Source organism: Onychostoma macrolepis, chromosome 15, assembly GCF_012432095.1.
Source record: "Onychostoma macrolepis isolate SWU-2019 chromosome 15, ASM1243209v1, whole genome shotgun sequence".
In the NCBI taxonomy this organism is placed as follows: Eukaryota; Metazoa; Chordata; class Actinopteri; order Cypriniformes; family Cyprinidae; genus Onychostoma; species Onychostoma macrolepis.
Window position 1 is genome coordinate 18,038,031 of NC_081169.1, and position 24,717 is coordinate 18,062,747.

The following is a 24,717-nucleotide window of genomic DNA, read 5'->3' on the forward strand; positions in this document are numbered from 1 at the left end:
TGAATCTTCGTGGCGGTTTACCTCACATCTTCGCTGGCTTTTTACCGGGATTCTCTCGCTGGTGTTAATGTACAGTCTGTGTTCACCGCTAATGTCTTTAACGGACAGAGAGCAATCCAGCCGCGGTGTGACTCTAATAAGCTAATAGCACAGTCTCTTGACAGGTCCATGAGAATTCATACATTAAATGGATAAACGCTGCCTTTTCTTCCCAATGTGCATTTCTTTCCCACACCACATAGACTCACTCAGGAACAGTGCTGGGGGATGTTACTTTCAAAAGAAACATGTTGTAATATTGTGGTATTTGTTATGAAATTATTTTTTTTTAAGTTACTTTTTTCTTCTTCTTTTTTTTTCCCAATATTTTTTAAAATTTTTAAATATATATTTTATATAAAAATCATATTGATTTTCTTTATTTTTATATATTTTAAGTTAAAAAATCTATTTCATCGTGGGGAATTGAAAGGTTTTCAGTGGAATTTGTCAAAATTTTAAAAAAGTAACCCTTGTTACATTTTATACAAAGGTGATATGGTATAAATTTAACAAATAATACATTTCTTTACTCATTACTTAAAATGAAAAAACCAAAAAAAAAACAAGTTAACTTCCACATTACCCCCAACACTGCTCAGGAATGATGGAATAACTTGCACGCTTGTTAAAGTGTCCACCCGACATTAAACACACGCTTGTTTTTTCTTTCCTTTCTTCCTTTGTGTTTTTGTTTCTCTGCAGGTATATCCTAAAGGACGCTCTTTCTGCCGGTTATCATTTCCGCCTTTCCCTTTTATTATCAATTATTATCATTTCTGCCCTCTTTTTTTAAGCATGCACAACCAATCCATCACTCCTCCCCTTTCATCCTCCGTTCCTCCCTTCATTTCCTTCATTGATTTACCATCAATATGTGTGAGAGTGAAGAAGAAAGGAGAGGAGTGGAGAGAGGAGAGGCCGGGAGAGAGGAGGGCCGCAGCCAAGCACAACACCCCTGCCACCGGTGCGCATAGGGGCGCTAGTACAAAATGTGGATCAGAAAGCAACTAATGACCGCCGTGTAACAAACACTTACCTACAGTGCACACTGGCTCATTTTTTGCACCCCTTTGGACTTTTCGGACTAAAAGTTGGCCTCAGAAAGAGGAGTGTTGCACAATACCGAATTCAGGGCTGTGCCACAAAGTAGGTGGCACCAAGTCATGATTTTACTGTGTTCAAACATAGCACAAACAGATCTGTCTTCATTAGTAAATGAGTTGGTCTGATAGAAATAAAAGCACAAAAAGCCAAATATGTGTGTCCATTAACTCCCTTGATCTGGTAACATTTATCATATATATAGCGGAGCTTCAACTGGTGCCATGAATGCTGAGCACCCACTGCCAGCTATCTGGATATGTTCTGAAATATACAGCAATATTTAAAAAGAAAGAAAGAAAATGCTTTAGATTAGTAAATACAAGTTATGAAAAACACTGGTTCAATTTCATTATTGCAGTTGTTTAATATATTGATGTTATCCAGTGAAGCTTACATCTAACAGTGTCCTAACCAGATGCAACACCGTACAGTGACAAGGGATTTCTCCTTTTTTAATTGGTTTTTCTTCTTGACAGTTTTTCTGCTTTAGTGTCTGCTATGCCATTCTCTCTGTCCATAAAGCCTGTGAGCCTTTAAAAAAATGTAATTTCTTAATTTTCTTAAAATGAGTTTCTTATGCTCACAAAGGCTGCATTTATTAGATCAAAAATGCAGTAATGTTATGAAAAATCATTAACATTTAAAGTAACAGTTGTCTTTTTCTTTCTTTTTCAGGTTTTGATTGATCGAAAGTTTAAAATAACAGTATTTATTTGAAATAGAAATCTTTCGTGATCTATTACCATCCGTCACTTTTGATCAAAATAATGTGTCCTTGCTAAATAAAAGCATTGATATCTTTCAAAAAAATCTTTCTGACCCCAAACATTTGAACAGAAGTGTCACTTTGCTTATTTTACAATACTGTAATTTTCTTTGCAATTTAATTCACTGTAATTCTGCTTCCTTACTTTCAAACTCAAAACTGCAATTCGTTGTGGACAGACAAATTGCTTGTCACTGGTTAGTACACAGTGTTTTTCTAGCTTTTACCCGCATACCAAAAAGCCACAATCAACCACTGGTTATTGCTTAGACTTTGCAGTTCGTAACAAATATTTCCAGTATTGCTGCTCAAGATGTTGTAAAAATATTAGTTGAAATATTAGTAAAAATAGCCCCTGGCCATGTTTGCCCTGTGCTGTAATGTTACTAATGCCATGTGTATGACTGGTGGAGTTGTGTCTATATTCGGCGTGCGTCTAGAAAAGACAAATAAAATATTGAAATATTTATGCTCAGAAATGTTTTTTCTTTCTGCTTTTGTGCCCCAACTATCCATTTATCTCGGCATGTTTGGAGTGTGCAGGTTGTTTTGTACATACACTATCAGTTTGTTGGAACGCCACCTGCGATGCTGGAATAGATTTTGGATGAAACTTGTGTCTAACAGACCTCACTGACTTCATGTGTGCACCCGTGTGTAAGATACACAACAGTAGGACTGAAAAATCGGATGTGTTTGTGTGTGTGTACTGCATTTTTAATGAATGGAGTCTCGCCATGTTTGAACTTTGTAATCATCTGCAGGATATTGGCAGGCTGTTGTAACTTTGTGCTGTACCTAAATTGTACCAAGTGTTCTTGTCTTTCTGTATCCCCTGATATCACTGGAGTTATTCCAAGAAGGTTGAAATAGAACAAAATCATCAAATGCTCCTAGACATTCCTTATAAGTTAGCATCACCATTTACATGGATGAATAGAAGATATATCATATACCTAAAGTACCTTTTTACCCAGCAATAAAAGGAAAGTTCACCCAAAAATGAATTTGTCGTGATTATTTACTCACCCTCATATGTTCCAAACCTGTATGGCTTACTTTCTTCTGTGAAACACAAAAGAACATATTTTGAAAATTGTTGCAAAGATGCAAAAAAAAATGTTATTTTTGACCCCACTTGGTGCTCAAGAAATATTTTTTATTATTATCAATGTTGAAAATATTAATGCTGCATGATACCTTTTTTCATGGTTCTTTGATGAAAAAAGGATAGCATTTGTTTGAAATTATAAAATGTTAAATTTTTAAAAAATGTTTTAATGCCACTTTTTTTTTTTTTTTTTTTACATACATACTTGCTGAAAAAGCTTATAAAAAGTAAATCTTACAGATCTCAAACTTTTGAGTTTATTTGAATTTTAGTTCGTTGTAATTTTACGTCCATAAATTTGAATTGAATTTAAACTTATGGAATTTCTGCAGTTGCAAATTGCTGGTTGTTTGTTGTGTCACACCAAAAACATGGGCAAAATCAGTTAAAACATTCTTGAAAATACCTCTTTTTATGTTCTGCAGAAGAAAAAAAAGTGCATACAGGTTAGAAACGATATGAAGGTGAAAAAGTGATTACAGATTTTTCATTTTTTGGTGAACTTTAATGCCGGGAGTAAATGACAGACTAGAAGTGTACAGACTAAAGCCCAACTGTGAATGTGAACTTTTGTTCACAAAATTGTACATGAGCGGGAAGCATAAATGAGCAGCATGTGATTGTGGATTGCTGTGAGGATGGATCTCCTCCAGCTGCTCGGTACCTCTGGTCAGCCCTCGTTTCACCAGCCCGTGCCCCGGCCAGCTCCATTCGCGACCGCGGCGTTCAGAAGCTGCCATTTGTTTAGATAAGCCTTTGATACCGATTTTTATACTTCTTGGCTTCACATGACGGCGAAATACACTTTTTAACTCTTTCACGCCACACCGCTGTGCTTTGTAATCAGCTGCGACGATTATACGATTGAAAATACGCTCTGATCGCTCCCTGTGTTTATTTTGGACTGTGATACTTGGCCAAAAACAATACCAGTCAAAACAAAGCAGGGGTTATGTGGACTCGCAGTAATTTGCGCTGTCTGTGAAGAGGTTTTTGCCTCCCTTTGAAGTGTCCGGTGCCCAAATTACAGTGCTGCCATAATGAAGTATTACCATGCAATTACCCAGCGGTGCGCTACACACAGCAGCCGAGCAGAGAAAGTGCTGAGAATAGTGTGTGTGTGTGTTGCAGTGCCACGCTGTGAACAGGACCGCTTGGCTCTACAGTGGGCGGCCCTCACCTGAGGTGGCCGGGCCTGATGAATTATGGAGCGCCAGCAGCTTCATCAATACTGCAACGACAGTGCAAAATACGCAGCTTATTGGCACCAGCCGACGCGTTAACAGCCAATGTATTTTTAATTAATGCCGAGCCTTCCTGTTCGTTTGACGGCTGCCGTAAACATGACGGCTATTTCTGGTGTGCAGGTAACACAAAGGCTTTAAAATTTTCACAAACCGAGACGCCCGCCTCGTCTTTGTGCTTAGACCCTTGGGCCACTTTCTCCTCGTCTTAAAAAAGAAAACCGGGTCAACACAACATTACGTGCCAGCCATTCAGAGATGGTTTTTAATTTGTTACCGCTCGCTTCAAGTTTGGGGAGTAGTATTATTCAGGCTTCCATAGAAACCAAAGTTACAGATCATTGGCAGCTGAGTCCGTGAAGAAAGAGGAGGTCGACTCCTCCCTGTTACAGACGCCTTCATTAAAACCAACACGAAAAAGAGAGAGAGAGAAAAAGAGAGAGTGATGAGACAAACCACATGCTTAGTGACTCATACACACCAGCAGGCCAGCAGCAGATGCACGCTCCGCGATCTCTAATCAAATCTCGCTTTAGTACATCGTGGAAGCATTCAGAGACACAAATTCACTCTTTATGTCAGTAGCGGAAGTTTTTCTGAAGCCGAATCTCCTTGCTCGCACTTACCTCAGCGCTCCAAACCGGTCGCAGGCTCCTGCTCTCGGACGCTCGGGGTCAGTCGCGGCTGAAATGAGAACCAGGGACGGGCGCGGGGTCAGCAGCTGGTGGAGGATATGGCAATCATTTATAAAAATATGCTTTCCCAAGCCCACAAAAACAAAAGCCCCAAACTCAACAGCTGGGAAGGGTTGGGAGTAGCCCCAAGGCTGGCAAGTTCCCTTCCAGATGGAGAGGTTAGGCCGAGGCTAGCCAGGCAGCTTCACTTAAACTTCCGATTCCCATTAGGCACAGAGAAGATTGCAGGGGAAGGGAAGAGGAAGAAAAGCAATGAGCATGACTGCTCTGTTTTTTCGCCCCGCTTAATCAAATAAAGCAGGAAGCTTCCGAGACGGAAGAATTGTGTTTATTGATACTTATGCATACTCGCAGTTTGTTTGTTTTCGAAATCCTCTCTCTTGCTGTGTGATATTGGTGTTTGCGGTTAGCCATTCCTCTCGTTTTGTGTGTGTGTGTGTGTAAATCTTTTTTCTGGGAGAGTTACATCTTCGCTTTTTTTCTAATAATATTATTATTATTAATAGTACATTCTAAAAAATTGAACCATTGGGAAATTTCACGAAACCCATTCAACTTCGAGTTAATAGCCAGGCCATGTCAAATAACGAATGAAACGGGTCTTAAATAAGAATTGATGACCTACTCTCGGTCTTCTGTTGATCTGACACCCCACGCAGCACAGAAGTAACAGGGTCCTGGTGTGGATATTAAGTTACCACCGGCTCGACTCTTTTGAAATGTGCAATTGCCGTCTTAAAGGAGCTCCAGAACCCGATGAAGACGGCCCCTTAATAAGAGTAATGTACACACCAAAGCCTCAGGAATAGATCCACGGCACGTAATGCGTATCTTGTGTGAGCTGGTGTCAGGAGCTAGTGGCTACAGAAAGACACGAGGGGAAGTTGACACGGGGTCCGCACAACCTGGCAACCTTTTGAAAGAGTACATGTGATATTCATTGAGAAAGACTCTGAACGTTTACCGCTAGAAGGCCGGGCTGCTGATGTATTAAGCTCTATGAGGTCTGATGGGAATTAATCAATGGAACGGCAGAGGCCTGAGCCAAGTTTGTACCGCTCTTTCAAGCCCCCCAGCAAATGTCATATTCGTTTTTTTTTTATTATTGAAATATGGAAAAACTCAGTTTAAAGCCTGTCTGAAAAAGTAATAGTGTGTTTTGTTTAGAAATGAAACAGCTCTTCAAGTCATTTTTTTTTAAAATGCACACTTTCTGTATGAAGGCAGTGGCTTAGTTATTATTATGAAATGTGGATTTGATTTTAATGCACATGTGTAAAAGCAATTGAAATCGGATCCGATCTCACTGAAGACATTACCATCACCTCAACTGGCTGTTTCTGGATATGATCCCATATATATTAATGATCTGAAGCCTCACAAGTGAGTGATGACTGTGCAGGTTGCCATTACACATTACGCAGAGATATTTGGAGATTTATTTTGTGTAGCTTTTTGTCTCATTTTGGCTGTGTATGTTTCTCCTGAGCATGTAAGGTAATCCAGCACCCCCTTAAGTCGACAACCATCGACCCCTTCGGGCTCTAAACACACCAGCAGAGCTGAGGGGTCATGACCTTAGGGCCTGGTGAGGTCAGGGTGGCGGACAGCAGGGGCAGCCATCACAGGCCCATTACTGCAGGAAATTGGAAACACTGACCCAGCTCAGACACGGGCAGCATGCGCTCTGACGCCATTTGTAGCGCCTAATTGTGCCATAATTAAGATGAACTGAGAGGGGGGATGGGAGTGGTGCTGGAAAGAGAAGCAGACAGGAAAAAGGAAAGCTATCATCACATTTCACATGCACGCGTTTGCTCGGTGTTAGCCTGAGTGGACGTGACTGCAGTGGTGTGTAGTTTTATTTTAATGCGTATTTAAGGATTAACACATTTAATCACACTCTTTAGGTTTAGTGTCAGGATTTAGTACTCTTTTATTGTTGTCATATTTTATTGTTATATTAATAATGCCTTTTTTGTTTTTTAAAGCAGTGGTTCTAAACAGGTTTGGCTTCATAATGCAGATTTTTACATTGGACATCAATTGGCAACCCAATACAATGCCAAAGTTGTCCTTGAAATCAAATATTGAAATGAATCAACATTTTTTTATTATTTTTTTTATTCAAGACAATAATTTAGTGTATGAAACATATTGTAGCTAGCAGAAATCATGTCTGTCCGATAATATTTTTTTATTATTATTATTATTTTTTGGACATTTGGATTTTGCTGCAAGTTACTGCAATTGATTGGATGTGTTGCCTTTTCTTCCATTTTAAAGTTAGGAAGCATATTTATTGGTCAGGATAATGATTATTTGTATTCATCTTTGGGTTATGACCCACCATTTGAGAACCGCTGATTTAAAAGACAATTTTATACATGTATTACATGAACAAAAGGGGAAAAATCGCAGAGTTTAGTTGTGTGGTTTGCAATTTTGCCATCAACTTATATTACATAAAACAGGCCTGCGACCGCAGCATAGCGATCCTGTGTAACTCAAGACCGTGAGTTCTGGGGCCACCGATCTTTCCCCATTTGCATGTTTGAAACGACAGGGCCTCACCTTTTAATGAAAGAAAGCAGCTCCCCTCCATGTTCATTTCAGCCATGTTGAATTAGAATAAAGAGTTCTGCGCTTTCTCAATCAAACTCCCATTCTCACAAATTTCACCACTTAAAACCTGACCTCTCACGCTCAGCTCAAACCAAACCTCTGATCAGAGTCAGATGAAATCGGATGTTCGTTTAAACATGGATTGGAGTGGTCAGATATGCTGTTTTGTTTATGTGTGTTTGTATGTCAGACAGAAATGAAGGGCAGCCATTGGCCTCCTCAGACCGGGCCCCCTTGTAAACAGACACCTACCGGCAGCTGGGCACTTGGCAACCAGACAGACTTGCGTGTAGAGAAGGACACTGACCCCACCGTCTAACTGTCTCCACCCACACACACACACACACACACTCGCTCACTCACAGAGGTCTGTGCTACCCCTTCCTGTGGCTCGGCCGTGACTCGTCCCGACTCCCACAGTGACAGACAGCGGTGTGTTTACTGGCTTTCCGGAAACCTCGACAGGAAGAGCCTATCTCCCCACTTCCAAATTTTTATTTTTAAATCAACACTTTGTATCGTTTATTTGTACCCAACAACAAGTCAGCGTGATTTATTTTGCTGTAATCTAAAGTGAGCGTCTCCATTTCCTAAAATAAAGCACTGGAAATGTCTGGAAGAATGTAAACTGAATGCTGGAGAAATTATACAAATACAGATAGCAGCGAGCTCTTAGTCAAAATGTTTTCTCTGAAGTGCGCTGGGGAGCCTCTCGAGGCTTGCCAGGAAAACACTCAAACTTATCTTTCTTCCTCTAAGCTCTTGTTGGAGACCTCCTCCTGGAGTGAAAGCTCAAGTACTTGTTTTAACAGCTAAACATGCTTTTATCTAACACATCAGCTTTTATCCTTGCGACCAGGATGACACACATAATATAATTATATGATCAAGTATGTATATATATATATATACTTATTAGGGGTGTAACGATATGCGTTTTTACATATAACTGTTCGGTATGAGGCTTTCAGTTCGGTACGCATTACAAACCGAATGATTCGTTGGACTAGTCCTATTACTTTTGGAAAATAAAAGAGCTTAATGTGTATGAAACATAATGTTGTCGGTGTCACTGCGCTCAACAAGGCAGCCCAAACGACGTAACAGGCAGTGGCGTAGCAGACGCCCTTGCTAGGTTGCGTCGAAAGACAATGATCTTGTATCAATGATAGCCAGAAATATTGTCAAAAACATCAATTATTGGCAATATTAAAAGGGATTTGGCATTTCCAATTAATGTAGGCCTATTATTATTATGAAGTTACTTTTATTATTAAATTAAAATTACAATGAATTTGCCCCGCAATAAATACTGCATAACTGATGCAGTGCGAGGATAAGATTAGGATATTTACTCCTCAATTAAAATGTTTTTAAAAAAGGTCTTTTAAAACAGGTCTATTAAATGAATTATAGTATTATAATTAAAATATTAACACTACTGTCAACAATAAAAATAAGAAAAATAAAAAGCTTTTATTTCAAGCACCGACTTTTAAAAACAACCTGTTTAACAGTAAATACGTTTCTTCTCATTTTTTTTTTCACTATGTACGGGCCACAAGAGAAACATTAAGGGAATAAATGAAAACAGTTAGCTATACCGTTATCAGCAGATGTTGAAGTAGAGTCGTCTCTCGTTGTCTCTGAGAGAATATGCAGCATCAGATGCCGAAAGCTCCATCATTACTCCGTCATTCCGTTTTTACTTTCACTTTCTGCTTCTAGTGAATTGACTGAGATTAAGATGTTCACCGGCACAAATCTTGCAGCGTGCTTATGTGTGATATCCATTGGCTCGCCTTTATGGTTTAAAACAGAAATATTTCCAACATTGCGAAGTAACCAATTACCCCGCCCCCCATATTGAAAACGTACCGAACCGTGAATTTTGTGAACTATTACACCCTAATACTTATGTATTATTTTTTATTATTTAATTATTTGTAAATATTTTATATAGTATGTTGTGTTTATTTTAATCATTATTTGTATTATTTTAAAATACATTATATAGTATTTTGTTTATTATTTACAGTATTTTTGTTTATTTTATGCATATATTAATTATTTTTTATTTATGATTTATTTTTTTATTATAAAAAATATTATTTTGTTTATTTAAAATATTATTTGTATATGTATTATTTTAGTTTTTTTAAATATTCATGTTTTTTTTTTTCTTAAAATATTTTCTATAGTATTTTATGTCGTTATTATTTTTAGTCTGTAAGAACTGTAGTTTGACAGTTTTGTTTACTTGCAGCCAGTGTGCACATTTGAGGAAGCGCAGCAGCTGCGTGTTTGTGGTATAAATCAGCATCGCTCTGTCTCGTCTCTTCTCTAATTATTCATCGAGAGAACTGTTAATATCCTGCATGTGGTTTTTCCCTTCTCCGCTCTCGCTGTCCTACTCTCTGATCATCACTCCTAAACAAGCTTCGCTTTATCATCACTGCCAACACTTCTCTAATGAAGGCCTGTATGCAATCACCAAAACACACCAGAGGCTCGCAAATTACAGCCCGTTTGTTCCCGCAGCCTAATGCCGGGCCGTCCCCCACCCTTTAGACTCTTCAATCCGGCTAAAATTACGGCCCCCAGCCTACCAGCAGCCCATGATTACCATGTTGTTTCTCCATTTCCATGATGGATTTCGGTGTAGGTTTAGTGTTAAAATGAGGGTTGGATCTTCAGCGGAACATCAGGATCTCGGCGCGGCTTTGAAGCAGGAGAGGACAATTATTAAATTCGCATGGCCAGATCTCTTCCAAGGTTGCGTTCCTTCATACTGCAACCCCCTCTAATACCCTAACATCCACTTAACCTAAAACGCCTCGCTGTCTCCTCCAACTGTCCACCCTGTCTGACCAGAGGGAGACACATGTTTACTTCAGTTACTTGTCTTAAATGTCACGCACATTGAGGCGATCTCTGTCTGTCTGTGTTTCTCTCTTACTCACACACACTTGGGCCCACTGAGGGCATAAGTGGCTGTCTCTTATCACCAAGTATGTGAAAAATGTGTAATGCGGGCAGAGCTGAATTTGATTAAAGTGAGGAAGTTTACAGAGGAGGTAAAGTTTGATGAGCAGGCCTGGCAAAGTGGCACAATGACTAAATTGGTTGTTTCGTTCCAGGCACGCAAAGAGGGAGTCTTTTCTTTTTTTTTTTGGCCTACCGAAGGGCTTTTAATGTGAGAGTTTAGCACATGACTGATTTAATCATAATAACATGTGGTCTGTTCTGTTTCAGTTGATTAACTTAATTGTTATTCCACAAGTGTTTTTAAAGGCTCTTTTGATGGATGTCATTCTAAGAGCATGTGAGCAAAGATTTAAAACTCGTCTTATTGAACTTTAATGTATCTGATGAAAGTAAATGATCAAGCACTGGTAGCACACTTCAGAAAACAGTCTGGGTCTATGTAATGAAGTGTGACCAAGACAGTATATTTTCCTTGTTCATTTATTTAACTTATTTATTAAATTGAAATATACATATGCATGTAAATGCATGATTGCAATACTATTTACTAAATTAAAAGTATTAATATTTTTTCTAATTTAAAGTTTAATTAATAAATTTAATATTTATATTATATTATAAATGCTTGTTGATGCCATCGTTATGTTTTAATCAGGTGAAATTTAATTTTATTTAATTTTATTATTTTTTTATATTATTTTATTTTAGAAATAATGTGTCATGGTTTCGTCCAAAATAAATGTTTTAACAAAATCGTTAAAAAAAGGTGCATTTATAGAAATGAAAATAAAAATCCAGTTACCAATACAAGTACGTGCGAGGCAGCAAAAGAATAATGTTGAAGTTCTAGCCTCAGTGTACATTCTCTGTGTCCATTATATATTGCGAAACCCCAGCACCCTGTAAAACGATATGTATAACAGGCCTCTCAGACCAAGGCTCCGTCGAGTGTAAATATTTGGAGTGTTGAGAGTCAGAGCAGTCACTGTTACAGTCAGAAGGCCCTTGAACTATTCGTCTCTCATGCCTGGTGGCGAGAGGGATGTACCACTCTGTCTGCTGGTTCCCTCTGTGTTCCGTCTTTGACCTCTGGAGCCAGACACTCGGGGTCCTCAGTCACTCCTCAGTCTGACGTCTATGGCAGGCGAGCAACTGGACAAAGTCAGTGTTGTATTGGGGAATGCTGGTGATTGTGAATGAGGCTAGAGGGGCAGGGAGGGCTGGGGATGTTGTTGTGCTTCAGGGCTGAGCTGAACTTCCTCTAGAGGTGTAAAGGATAAAAAATCGCTGGGAATGGGGTGAGCGTGAGGCGACGAAGGAGATGAGCGTCTGAGCCCGTGTTTAGTTTTCATTTCACCAACATATCCCAGCCTAAGAAACATCACCATTCAATTAATACACTTTGTAGTATACTTGTAAGGTCTTTTTTCCTCTTAAAACAATACAATTAAAATATTTCTATTTATACATTCATTTATTTATTCTTATTAGTATTGCAAAGTTTGCCAGAAGTGCACAACTGTTTTCAGCTTCAGCTGTGACTGCCTCCGCTTTCTCTCCGTCATTATTTTAATAAAGTGTCATTACCACAATTATTGAGGCAATTAGCTTGTTAGAAGACCATCCATCAGAGAACAACAAAAAACAAGTGAGGTCACGGTCAGCAGACGCAAATGTCAGGTCACAATGTGGGCAAAGGAGGCGTTGTCTGAAAACACCCTGTGTTTTATTATGGGGGGTTGCCGCCTCCTTCGAATTTCATTATGGCTTTAAAAGAGGGGCTCAAAGTATGTAAGAGCTGGCGTTAAATGTTTGTTTTCTGCTTTCAATCGCATGGTTTGCATGTCTTTGCGGGGGTGCTTTTGAGGGGCCTTTGTGCAATGTGACAAAAAGAAAACTCTGTGAACTGGGCCGGCTTTGTTCCTGTGCGGCATTGCAAAATATGATTTGAGATGAGGACCCCAGGCCCATTCTTTCAATGGGCAGTTTTTATTTTCTGCCAGCATTCTAATCAACGCTGGGCCCTTGAGTTGAAGCATTAACATAAAGCCACACTGTTCACCCGGAGTCACTTCTGTCCTGTAGGCGCAAGAAAGGAATTTAGGGATCTGTCATCTGCCAGACATTAGACTCCCCATCTCAATCCCCACATCTCTCCAACCAGATTCCTCCTTTTTTTTTTTTTTTTGGATTGACCTCTTTGTCTGCATTGCTCACCTCTATGGCATCTTGCTCATCCAACTTTGGTAATCAGATTTAAACTCTGTATATCAGTTCCTCCATTGGCAGCAATTATGACATTGGTCCATTTTTCTCCTCTCAAGTGAACCTGCTAGTGAGCAAAGACCTCGGTGTATATTTTTTGTATAGTATGTTATATTATTTATTAAAAAAAAAATACACAACAGATTTAAGAAGTTGCTATGTAGAGTATAAATATATTTTTATATTTTAAATAATTTTAAATTAGTAAATGAGTATTCAAAAAAAATTAGTTTTTTTGGCTGATATCATGTATGTTGGCCACACGGTACTAATTACGATATTGGCATCAACTATATATTGGTCAAAAACTGGAACGTACACTACTGTTCTAAAGTTTGTGGTCAGTTTAAGAAATTATGATAAGAAATGAATACTTTTATCGAGTAGAGATGCATTAAATCGACATTAAAAGTGACATTTGTAATTTTATAAAAGATTTTTATTTCAAAAAGATTTAATTCTTTTGACAGTTCTATTATATTCTACAAAAATATTTCCACAAATACATTAAGCAGCTGTTGCTAACATTGATAATAATCAGAAATGATTCTCGAGCACCAAATCATTATATTAGACTGATTTGGAAGCATCATGTAATACTGAAGACTTGAAGTAATGGCTGCTGAAAATTCAGTTTGATATCACAAGAATAAATGACATTTTAAAATAAATTAAAATAGAAAACCATTATTTCAAAAAGTTAATATTTAATAAAATGGCCGTTTTTACTGTATTTTTAGCCAAATAAAAGCAACCTTAGTGAATGTAAGAGACTTTCAGAAAACTGCACGTAGTTATTTCGACCCCTAACTTTTGAACATCAGTGTACATGTGCAACCGCATTAATATCATATGAAATAGGTGTATAAATGTTCATAATTATAAAACACCTATTTTGCGGGACTAGGTAAAGGCGGCTGACAGGAGGAGGAAACGGTTTCTGCTTCCAAACAACACCAACACGAGCGTGTCCTTGTGCGAATCCTTATTTAACATGAAAACTTAATGGTTTGGGCACCGAGAAGGCTGCTGATGAGTTCACCAGAGCTGTGTACACGATGCATCAAGAGAGAAGTTCTCATCTTTTTGGCAAAAGATACAGAGATTGAACAGGACAAGTCATTAAGTTTTCACCAGCCGGGTCGCCCAGGGCTCCCTAACCTCCCGTTGCTCTACGGGACAGAGCAGCATTCAGGGTGTCACAGCAGAGAGCTTGAGGCAGTTTACAACACTTCCTAGTGCTTTCCGTTCTCACTTTTTCTTTCTAAAGCAAGCTTTCTGGATGAAAAGCTGTTTATAGCTTGTGTCAAGGGAGCTGCTTTGCAGATAAATGACAGGGTTTGGGGAGCAACGTTTACCCAAGTATCTTTCTCTGGCAGTAATGAGAAGGAAGTGTTAGGGCCTTGACCATGCCAGCCCTGCCACGCTGCTTTCTGGACCCAGCGCTTTGTTTACTTTAGTGCAACATTAGCTTCGGTCTCTGTATTACAGATCTCACACGAGGAGTAGCGTTTGTGGCTGTACTGGGAGATTTGTTCAAATTAGACCTCTAGAGATCATATAACCTAAGTGAAAACAAATGTTGCCACTTTTCCAAGTCGTCATCCTCCGTAGCGGACGGCATGGGGGGCAGTGTGTGAGAGCCAAAGCTGTGAGTGGGAGGCCGAGCTATGCCACGGCCCTGGCTTCATTCACGAGCCGCCACGTTTAAGATGGTAATGAATGGCCGTCAATGAAACGGGCTCCTGTGCTGATATACGCAACAAGCTTGCCTTTCTCACGGCACCACAGTGGGCAAAGAGAGGCGCCCCTTTGTCATGCCGGCACATGTGCTCTGTCGGCTTTTTGCATCTAGTAAAATACCCCTCATTGTCTTGAATGTCAACTCTGTAGATCTCCAGACCGACAGCATTCTTTGAGTATGTGACTTTGTGGACTCACATTCTGCTCACCCCTCCTTCATTAGATTAACCATAACCCCATCCAGGTTCTCCTGACTTGTGTTGTGCCCCGGGGAGTGTTTGTAGCATTTTAAGCAAATTTAGGCTTCACAACATTTTGATGTATAGTGTAAAATGCATATCAATTTTGAGATTTGAATATGAAGTTTGGGGTGAGTTATTAACAGTATTACAGTTTTACATTCTAACTTTTTTTAGACTTTTAATTAACAAAAAAATAAAAGGATGCATTAATTAGATCAAATTTTCGAACAAATCCTGATCTTTTGAACTTTGTTGATCAAAAAATCCTGAAAAAAAAGTAAACGTAACGTTTCCAGAAAAATATTAAGCAGCACAACTGTTTTTAACATGGGTAATAATAAGAAATGTTTTTGAGCACCAAATCATATTAAAATGATTTCTGAAGGATCGTGTGACATTGAAAACTGGAGTAAAGGCTGCTGAAAATTCAGATTTGCCATCAGTGGAATAAACTACATTTTAACATGTATTAAAATACAAGACTGTTATTTTAAATGTTAATACTATTTTAGAATATTACTGTTTTTATTGAATTTTTTATCAAATAAATGCAGCCTTGGTGAGCTTAAGAACCATATTTTTGAATGATAGTGTAATTTATTAGTGTTTTTAAAGATTACCTTTGAATAAGCGTTAAATGACGGCAAAGGTAATCTAAATAGGCAAAATGGGAATAATAAAATAGGCTACATTATGCATTTCTATTCATGGAAGGTTTTGCTACATGATTTGTTAAAATGGTGTAAAAGAAGATATAGAGTTTATATTCAAACCAAATTCATGGGATTGCTTTTCATCAAGGCTATTTATTTGAGTCTGCAGGAGAGCAGGGCTGAGCTGGCAGTGAAAAAGATTTATTTATAGCTATCTGAAAGCTGTGTAGCCTACTGACTTCTCTAATGTGAGCTGTTGGCAAATGAAAACCCTACTTTAAGAACAGATGCAGCTATTTTTAGCACTTGCCTCCCATTTGAAAGCCATACATCGGCATTTCTTTGCATTGCACATCCTTGTTTTTGTCGGAAATCTAAAAGTGTTTGAAACAGCAATAAAAGGCAGGTGTGGTGTGAAAATATATATGTCCCGTTTACACGAAGGCCCTCCCCTTCCTACTCTGCCACACAACTTGTGGTCCAGCTTAATAATGCATAATGTCCAGATTCAGGTTTCCTTTTGCTGTGTAAATTTAATAAGTCTAAAAAAAGTGGAGTGTTTGCTGAGCAATGATGGATTGTTTAGCACATCTTCATTTATTTTGTGTAATAATGCTAGGAACTGTGATGCTAATTGCATTCAGAGCCATTTTCTTCAGTAAGGAGTGTAGAGGTAATGTGCTCTGGCCATATGGTTGCGGTGAATTGACGATGGATATTTGACTCTGTGTTGTAGTGATGGGAAGCAGTGGGCCGTATGCCACAGTGATACTGAAACAATAGCGAGTCCCAAGCACATGAGGTCAACCGTGTGCACGGTCCCTGCCTGGAGGCAGGAAGGATACAATCAAAAAAAGACAGAAGAGAAATAACCAGAGGAAAGAGAAAAAATAGAAGTGATACTGAATGGATAGTGGATGAGGAAGACGTCTTCCCTTTCTCCTCCATTGTGCGGCTTTTACGGCCACAATCTCTTTCCAAGAGGTCACAGTGCACTTTTGAACTTTCACTCTTTATGGACATTGGCCCCGTGTTTCCCCGGGAGAAAATCCATGCCATTTCCCATGAAGCGAACACATGGGGCGGACGAGTCAATTAGATCATATTTGAACAAATCTCTCAAACCAATGAACCTTCTCTGAAAACGTACAGCTTTTTTCTTCAAACTCCAGCTTTTCTGTGTTATTAGATCTATGATATTAGAGTGGCATATTGAATATTTTATCGACTGTCTGCATGCCTTGCGATGACCTGCCTGACATGCTAACTTCTCCTCTCAAAAGAGACTCTGTGTCACTCTGTATCAGGCAGCCAGGCATGATGCTCCCCGCACATTTCCTGTGAATAAACTCCTGCGCAGCAGGGGGGAACACAGAGCGGAGGTGAGCAGGGCGCACACACAGTACACACCAGCCCCCCTCCCCTGATAGTCCCTCCTTCCCCCTGAGAACGGCCTTATAAAATCCGTGGAAGGGCTCAGTGAGTTGAAGCCTCCTTAAACCTCCTTTTATCACTTGGAGCGCCTCTTCTTATGGAACACTCTGTCCAGGTCACAGCGCGGCTCCCTATGCCCAAATACAGGCAACCACCTTCTGCACTTCCTGTTAGACCTTATGGGCCACATTCTTTATCTGAAGTAAATGTGTGGGTGTCACTTTTGCCTAAAACCATCCTTTCATGCATGTTAATGATTGTACTTTATAAAATGAGAGTTAAAGGTGCACTGTTTCCACTTGATGCTATTTTATTTTGCATACGTTTAAGTTGCCCTGTCATGTTGGATATCAATTTGAGATGATAAACACATCTTAAATCTTAAAATGAATGCATCTATCTCCCATTTTACTTCCATGATTCATTAGGGGTGTAAAGGTACACAAACATGACGGTTCAGTACGTACCTCGGTTTTGACGTCACGGTTCGGTATGGTTTCGGTACAGCAGGAGGAAAAAAAACTAAACCTTATTAAATTAAACAATGGTTTACTGAACAAATTGCTCTTTCTTTAAATAAATTTAATTATAAAAATTTTCTTAGGGATAAAAATCTACCTCAGCTTGTGCTCAAACTATAGGGAGCCCCTTTTCATTACTGTAAGGTTACCATTAACAACAGAGCCCAAACTTAAATTCACTTACTATGTATTTTTAACTATAATAATTCACACTTCAAAAAAAAAAAAATGTATGCAAACATGTTTTCAAATTATCTTCTAAACTATACAATTTCTATTTGTTGTTAAAATATAATAATTTACAGAATGGCAGTCATAACTTGTTTGATAAAAGATTTATTTAAACATACATTAAATAATTGAGACATCACTAACAGGTAAAGTAAAATATAATGAAGTATTGCCTATAGTCTAATATTTTGCAAAATGCTTTTCACTAGACTTCATTTCTCTAGTAAAAAAACTGCTGTGTGATTTTGTTTACAAGCCATTTTAATGAAGTCTTCCCACTGTTGAAACACTAATTGAGCGATTATGTGATATGTTCATTCATGTTTATTTCGGGATGATCACGCTCACTCACGGTCTGTGTTGCCGTCAGAACTATATACTGCGATCTATCACACACACCATGTCAAAGAGCGCCAAAACAGCATTTATTGTCTGAATTTCCTGAAAAAACGGAACAATTTGTTCAGTACACGTGCGTACCGAACCAAAAGACCCATACCGAAAATGTTTGCTATGAATACATGTACCGTTACACCCCTATTATTAATTTTTCATTAGTTATATATTTCATTTATAGAAATGCTTTTCTTTGGAATTTTCTGAACTGTTTCCACAACATAATAAACAGCACAGCTGTTTTTAACATCGATAATAATAATAAATGTTTCTGAGCACCAGATCAACATATTGGAATGATTTCTGATGGATCATGTGACATTTGAAGACAGGGGTAATGACTGCTGAATTCAGCTTTGCCATCACAGGAATGAATTACATTTAAAAAAAAAAAAAATTCACAATATTTTTACTGTATTTTTGATCAAATAAATTCAGCTTTGAGACTCCTTTCAGAAACATAAAAAATTGACGGACCTTACTTTTTTTTTTCAACAGTAATTTATCCACATTCTTGATGACAGTGCACTTTACAGTGCTAAAATCACTTTAGCAGAGGTGCCAAACGCAAATGCAATTTGTTTGTCTCACATTAGAGCAACATGATGGACCATGCCACAGGTTATGTGGAATACTAGTTTCTCAGAAGTTGTTTTTATCTATAATTACCTTTCTCTTTCTCTGTCATATATCAGCCTCCAGTTCCCCTTCACATTCACCACACTGTTCTTTACATGTAACAACACAGCACTTACACACTTCCAACCCCAGACAGAGCAGAGACTAGAATGTCAGTCGCCGGTCTCCTGTCACAGTGGTTGTTTTACAGGAGTCATTTCTTCAGCCCTGTTTGACTTGTTTGTTTGTTTTGCGTGATATTTTCCAGAAAAGTCGACCATGAGCCACCAATATTGTATTTTTAAAGTTCATATGGTTTCGCCACACTCTTATTTTGCATCCCTTGCTCGTCTGAATTATGTCAAAGTGTCCCCATCTGTCCTCAGAGCTGTGGAGAGACACTCAGCCACCCGGCACCCTGCTCAATGCACGTCTTTGTGTTGAAGCTTTTATGGGCTTTGGCTCGAGTTCATAACGTCATTGAGGGACTCAGACTACAAAACATTGGTTACGATGCTGACTAAAGCCCATGCCATATCGGCAGTGGAGTTTAAACACAGTGGTGTTTGTGGTCTTTATATGGCGTCATATTGTGCTCCTCTAGTCTTGTGTGACTGTCCAACCCTCAAGTGTGAGGAAAAATGGGATAATATATGAAAATCTGTGGTGTAGAAAGTACTGCACTTGCTTATGACATATACTGTCAGAGCTGTTGCCTCTGGGTGTCCCAGGTTCAAATTTGGCCTCAGTCATCATTCATTCCCTTTCTGTCTTCCCCACTTTCATGTCTGTCATCACTGTTTTATAAGGCCTAACATTCTTACAAATTAAATGAATTAAAAGTTTTTTTTTTTTTAAGCATGTTTGGTTATTGTGTCTTTCTTTCTTTCCTTCTTTCTTTTTATTTTTTTTATTTTTTTGGTGCTTTAATTGAGACGAAAAATGAAAGGATGGTGTCAGGAAATACTGTGAACCAGGTTTGATTGTGTATATTTGTGTATAGGTAGTTAATATACAGTGCCCCTAAAAAGTATTTGGACACTTTTGGAAACGTAAATCTCTGTTAAAAATAAATAAATAAAAAGATGATTTTTATTTTATTAATACCAAATATCATAGTGACATTTGAAAACATAATGCTAGAACTATAATTATGATTTTTGCATTTTATTTTAACCAATTATATACAAATTTTGCAATGTTATTTTAGCATTATTTATATACAGTTATAGTATGCATTCATATTTTGAATTAGTTTTTTAGAGCTTCAGTTTTTATTTTAATTTTAGTTTAAGTTTTAGTCATTTTATGTGCTTTCGTCATTTTTAATAGTTATTGTTTTTTATTTTTATTTCATATTTCTGTTTAGCATTAAATTGTCTATTTCAGTTTTAGTAATTTTAGTGCTTCAACTTAAACTTACTTTATTTTAGTTGCCAGTGCAACATTAAAACTAAACATGTTTAGTTTTGTTTATCTAATGCTTTTATTTTATTTTATTTTATTTTATTTTTCTGAAATTTCCAAAAACAATTTTAACAATAAGAACACTGATAATATATAAATAAAATTCTTTTGAATAATGATTAGATTTAATCTCATGAAGTCAATGTTGTCTGCTCAGTTGAGTGGTCAGCAGTCTAGTCAGATGTAGAGGTCTGTTTGTGCATGCATGGCCCTGGCTCTGTTTCTTTCTGAGTGCTACCCGAAAGCCTAGACCACATATTGATTCCTGCAGGTTAAGCGTCCAGCACTTTCAGAGCATCGTAAGAGACATGATGAAGGCCCATGCATTTAACATAATAAAAACCACCTCACTTAAATCTGCACATCCACAGAGAGTCAGAGTCTGAGAGAGAGTTCAGCCACCTCCCTCAGAGATCTCAGCAAAAAGCTCTCTGACATCTCCTCGGGCTCTTCCCTCCTGAGGTGTTTCATCCCTTGTCGCAAAAAGTGTTAAAAAGAGGTCAAAGAAGCAAAGTGAAGTTTGCCCAAATGTTTTCTGGAGTTGCATTTATGGCTTCTGTATAGCGAAGCGGCAGATGTTGTGAATAAATAAAGTTCCTCTCCAGCAGAGAGCTTCTGAAGGGTTAGACCAAGCATGCAGAGAGAGTTACTATTATCCACGTAAATGCTGCAAATGTAATTCAGCCCGAGGTTGGAACTGTAAAAGTGAGACCGACATGTTTTTTATCCCCTTTTACCTTTTTCCTTTTAATACTTCTGAGTGTAAGCTGGCCGTTTTAAAAGGTTTTAAAAGGTTCAGGACTGAAGGTCATATGATGGTGCTGAGGCACAAGCCACCCCTCCCCGCTCTTGCCTGGAGAAAGCACTATAAAACTTTGATGCCCAAATTAGGTTGTTACTCATCTTGCACCTTCCTGCTCACAGTATTGACAGCGGCGGTGAACTGCTGCGGGGAGATAGCATCTCAGCGTTTGGACTGGGTACTCCGCCTCGCGGCCGCTGACAACAGCAGAAGTGTTTTAACAGGGTTTTAATGGCCGGCCACTTCTGCTCCTGGGAGCATTGAAAATAGCTGCTGTGAAAAAAAAAAAAAAACGCTCTTTGGCTGATGGGAGCTGACATGGCCTGCTTTTTCAGTCGTCATGCTCATGTGACTTTTGCATCAGAGCTGCTGGGAACATCTAGTGGTCTTTTTTCTCACTTTTTTCTAATTCCTTCCCTGTCAATTTCTCTGGGAGAAAGACAGAAAAAGAGTCACTGGACCAACACCCAACTCAGCTGAATTTTTATTGTATGTTTAAGTATCCATTTAATTACACTTTGTAGTAATATTATGTAACATAATTTGATGTAAATTAAAAGTTTAAATTCTTTAAAGATCTCTTGTATCCTAACTGAGGCTGAATTTATTTGATCAAAAATACAGCAAAACAATAATACTGTGAATATATTTTAAAATGTAATTCATTATTGTGATGACAATGAATTAATAATTTGACTATAATATAATTTGACTATACTAGTATAGAAATATTTTCTGAATAGAATGTTCAAAAGAACAGCATTTATTTGAAATAGAAATATGTTGTATCAATACAAATGTCTTTTGATAACTTTTTAATGCATCCTTGCTGAATAAAAGTATTAATATAGATATGTAGATATATAGATATACAGTATATACAATTCTTGTTTTGAATGATAATATCATGTATTTCAATTCGATAACTAATAATGTTTCATCCCTGTCCCTCTCTATGTGTGTATGTATTTATTTATTCATTCATATTAGTTGACTCATTATATGTATATATAATAAATATATAAAAAAGTAAATATAATAAACAATATGAAATTACACTGTATATTTTAAGTTCACCTACTGAGCAGAGCTTGAAAAATGGGGGATGTTTTTTGGCTTCTTTCCATTTTCCTCTTTCTGTACACACGTTCCCTCCCTTCCACTGTCCTTGTTTGATTGGCTGGTCATTAAAGTGTGTGCTGACAGAGATTGGGCTTTGCCCTTTTGATAGGGGCTGAGTGCCCTGGCCGCCCCTGCCAGCCCCCCACTCCAACTGCCCACTGTGGAAACCTGGCCCCTGCATTGTGCTCCTGAATGGGGGCCCTGTGTAGCGTTGTGGCCCTGCTGGCTACGCTCATTAGCAGAGTTTGGCGACACACAGTCCCCCTGAATGAGTCTGCTTGTTGCCACACAATAGATAAGCCCTGAATGTAGGCTCAGAGTCTGGCTCCATGCTGACACCTCTCAGCAGCCACAGCGCTCTCATAGCCACTGCTCAGCTCTCGGCCTGCGCCCTACAGCCGCAGCGCTTCTCTCAGCTGGTCCATTCTGTGCAGGAAATGACACGAATGTGGGAAAATACAGAAAGATTTGCTTAATTGATGTAGCTGTGCATTTTCTATGATGTCATGTAGGTCAGTCAGCTTCCTGCTCACCACACTTTCAGCAAACACCCCCGTGACCCCATGCAGCATATATTCACATATAGCCACATTGCTCTTTTCGGTCTGTAAAGGAATATATTAGGTCCAATATAAGTTGCATTATGTGGCATTACTAACATTATAGCGTTACTAACGGCGCTATTTTTTTCAGTTAACGAGTCAAACGAATTACTGTTTCGCTGTTACCGTTACTGACAATAAAATGCGGTGTTACTATAATTTATTATGCGCACTGTAGTTGTATCTGACATACCGTAAACTCTAGTGTGAAGGCGCACGTCTCGGCGTCGCTTTGTCTCACACACACAAAGAAAGATACAGAGCGAGAGAGTCTTTCATAACATGCAGAATTGACGCGCTACATGTAATCAATGTTCTTTGTTGTATTTTCCTGTCAAAATAACGGAGTTCCTTTGGAATTATTCAGCTTTTAAGAACTGCCGGGTTCTCTGCTAGCGGGCGAAACTAATGCGCAAATGCTCTCATTGGCTGGCGCTCACCTATTATCATCCCTGTTTTGATTTCAGCAAATCAATTTGATCAATATTAATATGATTAATATTCATGAACCCAGCAGCTCATTAATCTTTAGTGCGTTTTATATTGTTATTAGTAGTAGAATTCGTAGTAGTTTTGTTATCTTATCAATTTCCCCCCCCTTTTTTTATAGAAACACTAAATGACAAACAATATCTTAAGCACCACCACCAGTCCTAAGTTCAGTCAACATGATGAATATGAATTCACTTGGTTATTCTAATTACTAAAGTTCTATCATCATATAATGCTAAATTATCATATCATATATAATGCTTGACTGACTGATGCTAAGTGTCAGTAGATAAATAGTGTAGATTAATGTACAATGTTTTATAATAATCTATTTAGTGTCATTTCATTCATTTAACATATTTAATTTTGGGGGCATCCAAGTTATTTGACACATTTTGAACATTTAAAAAAAAGAAAAAAGTAATGCAATAGTTACTTTCCCTGGTAATTAGTTACTTTTATCTCAGTTACTAACTCAGTTACTATTTGTGAGAAGCAACTAGTAACTATAACTAATTACTTTTTAAAATCCTTTGCATCCTTTCCGAACCTTTATTTTTAAGAGTGTAACTAATTCGTGGCTATACTATTTAATATGTGAGTATTTTAATGTTTTCATTTCACATTCATCTTCACTGTAACCTAGATTTTTGCTTTTTATTTAGAGAAAAAGAGGGACAAGTCAAAACATTTTTTTGTTAATCGACATTATGCCACAAATGCTGTCGATTGAGCTTAACTCGAACCCAGAATATTCTTTTAAAATTGCCATGCTTATTCCCAACCATTTCAAATGCACCGGATGGAACACATCAGATCATTTTCCTCTCCTCGGCTCAAAAATTCATAATCTGGAATGAAAGCAATCAGCATGAAAAGTTCATGCCTCCATTTTCTGTCATCTGTTTGGGTGGTCAGCTCGAGGTGTACCACATTTCAGTTGTCGTCTCGTCCCCTCCGAAGTGGCACAGCTGCGAAAGTTTGTTTTCACCCCATCGTCTTCCATTATCTGCCTTAATCAAATTCCTGCTTTTGATCACGATGAAGGGTATATGCGGTCAAGCCAGGGGGACCTGGCAGGGGGGAGAGTGTGGGACATCAACAGGGGGCTTTCATGTTTCCCATCTCCTCTTAACTGAGCTTCATTGTATGAGTGTGGGTCAGTTTAAAAGCAATTGCACCAAATCGTGTAACCTGAGCCGTTGGCTGAGCGCTGGGCTATGTTGATAAGACCCGAACAGAGAGGAGAATAGGTGATAGCTGGGTCAGATACAGGGAAGTGTCTGTCCTCCTGAACACTCAGGGAACAGGACTGAAATGATTGCTCGTACTGAGTGTGTACGTGCCGAGCAACATTTATCTGTTTGCATGTGTGTATTTTTCCTTATGTGTGTGTGCTTGGGAGCGTTGTTACCTCTGCTCCTCTCCTCTCAGCACATAGGCTGTGCTTGTCCCCCCACCAATTAAACTGATTGAGTTAATTATACATTCTTCACTATGCCCTTATGTCCCTAACACTGATTGGCTGACATTTGTGTGGCTGCCTGTCCTTAA

The 24,717-nt window shown here is 38.4% G+C and overlaps 1 protein-coding gene across 5 annotated transcripts in view; it reads left to right on the plus strand.

Annotated features, from left to right (window-relative positions):
- Positions 1–24,717, plus strand: part of bcas3 (BCAS3 microtubule associated cell migration factor) — a 241,720-nt gene that overhangs the window by 139,332 nt on the left and 77,671 nt on the right. The window contains exon 23 of one of the 5 annotated variants that reach the window (XM_058745648.1): positions 745–3,021. The exons of the other annotated variants lie outside the window; for them this stretch is intronic. Coding sequence (XP_058601631.1) covers positions 745–755 — 11 coding nt within the window. The 3' untranslated portion in view covers positions 756–3,021. Of the gene's footprint in view, positions 1–744; positions 3,022–24,717 lie in introns of those variants that run through there. 5 annotated transcript variants of the gene reach the window in all.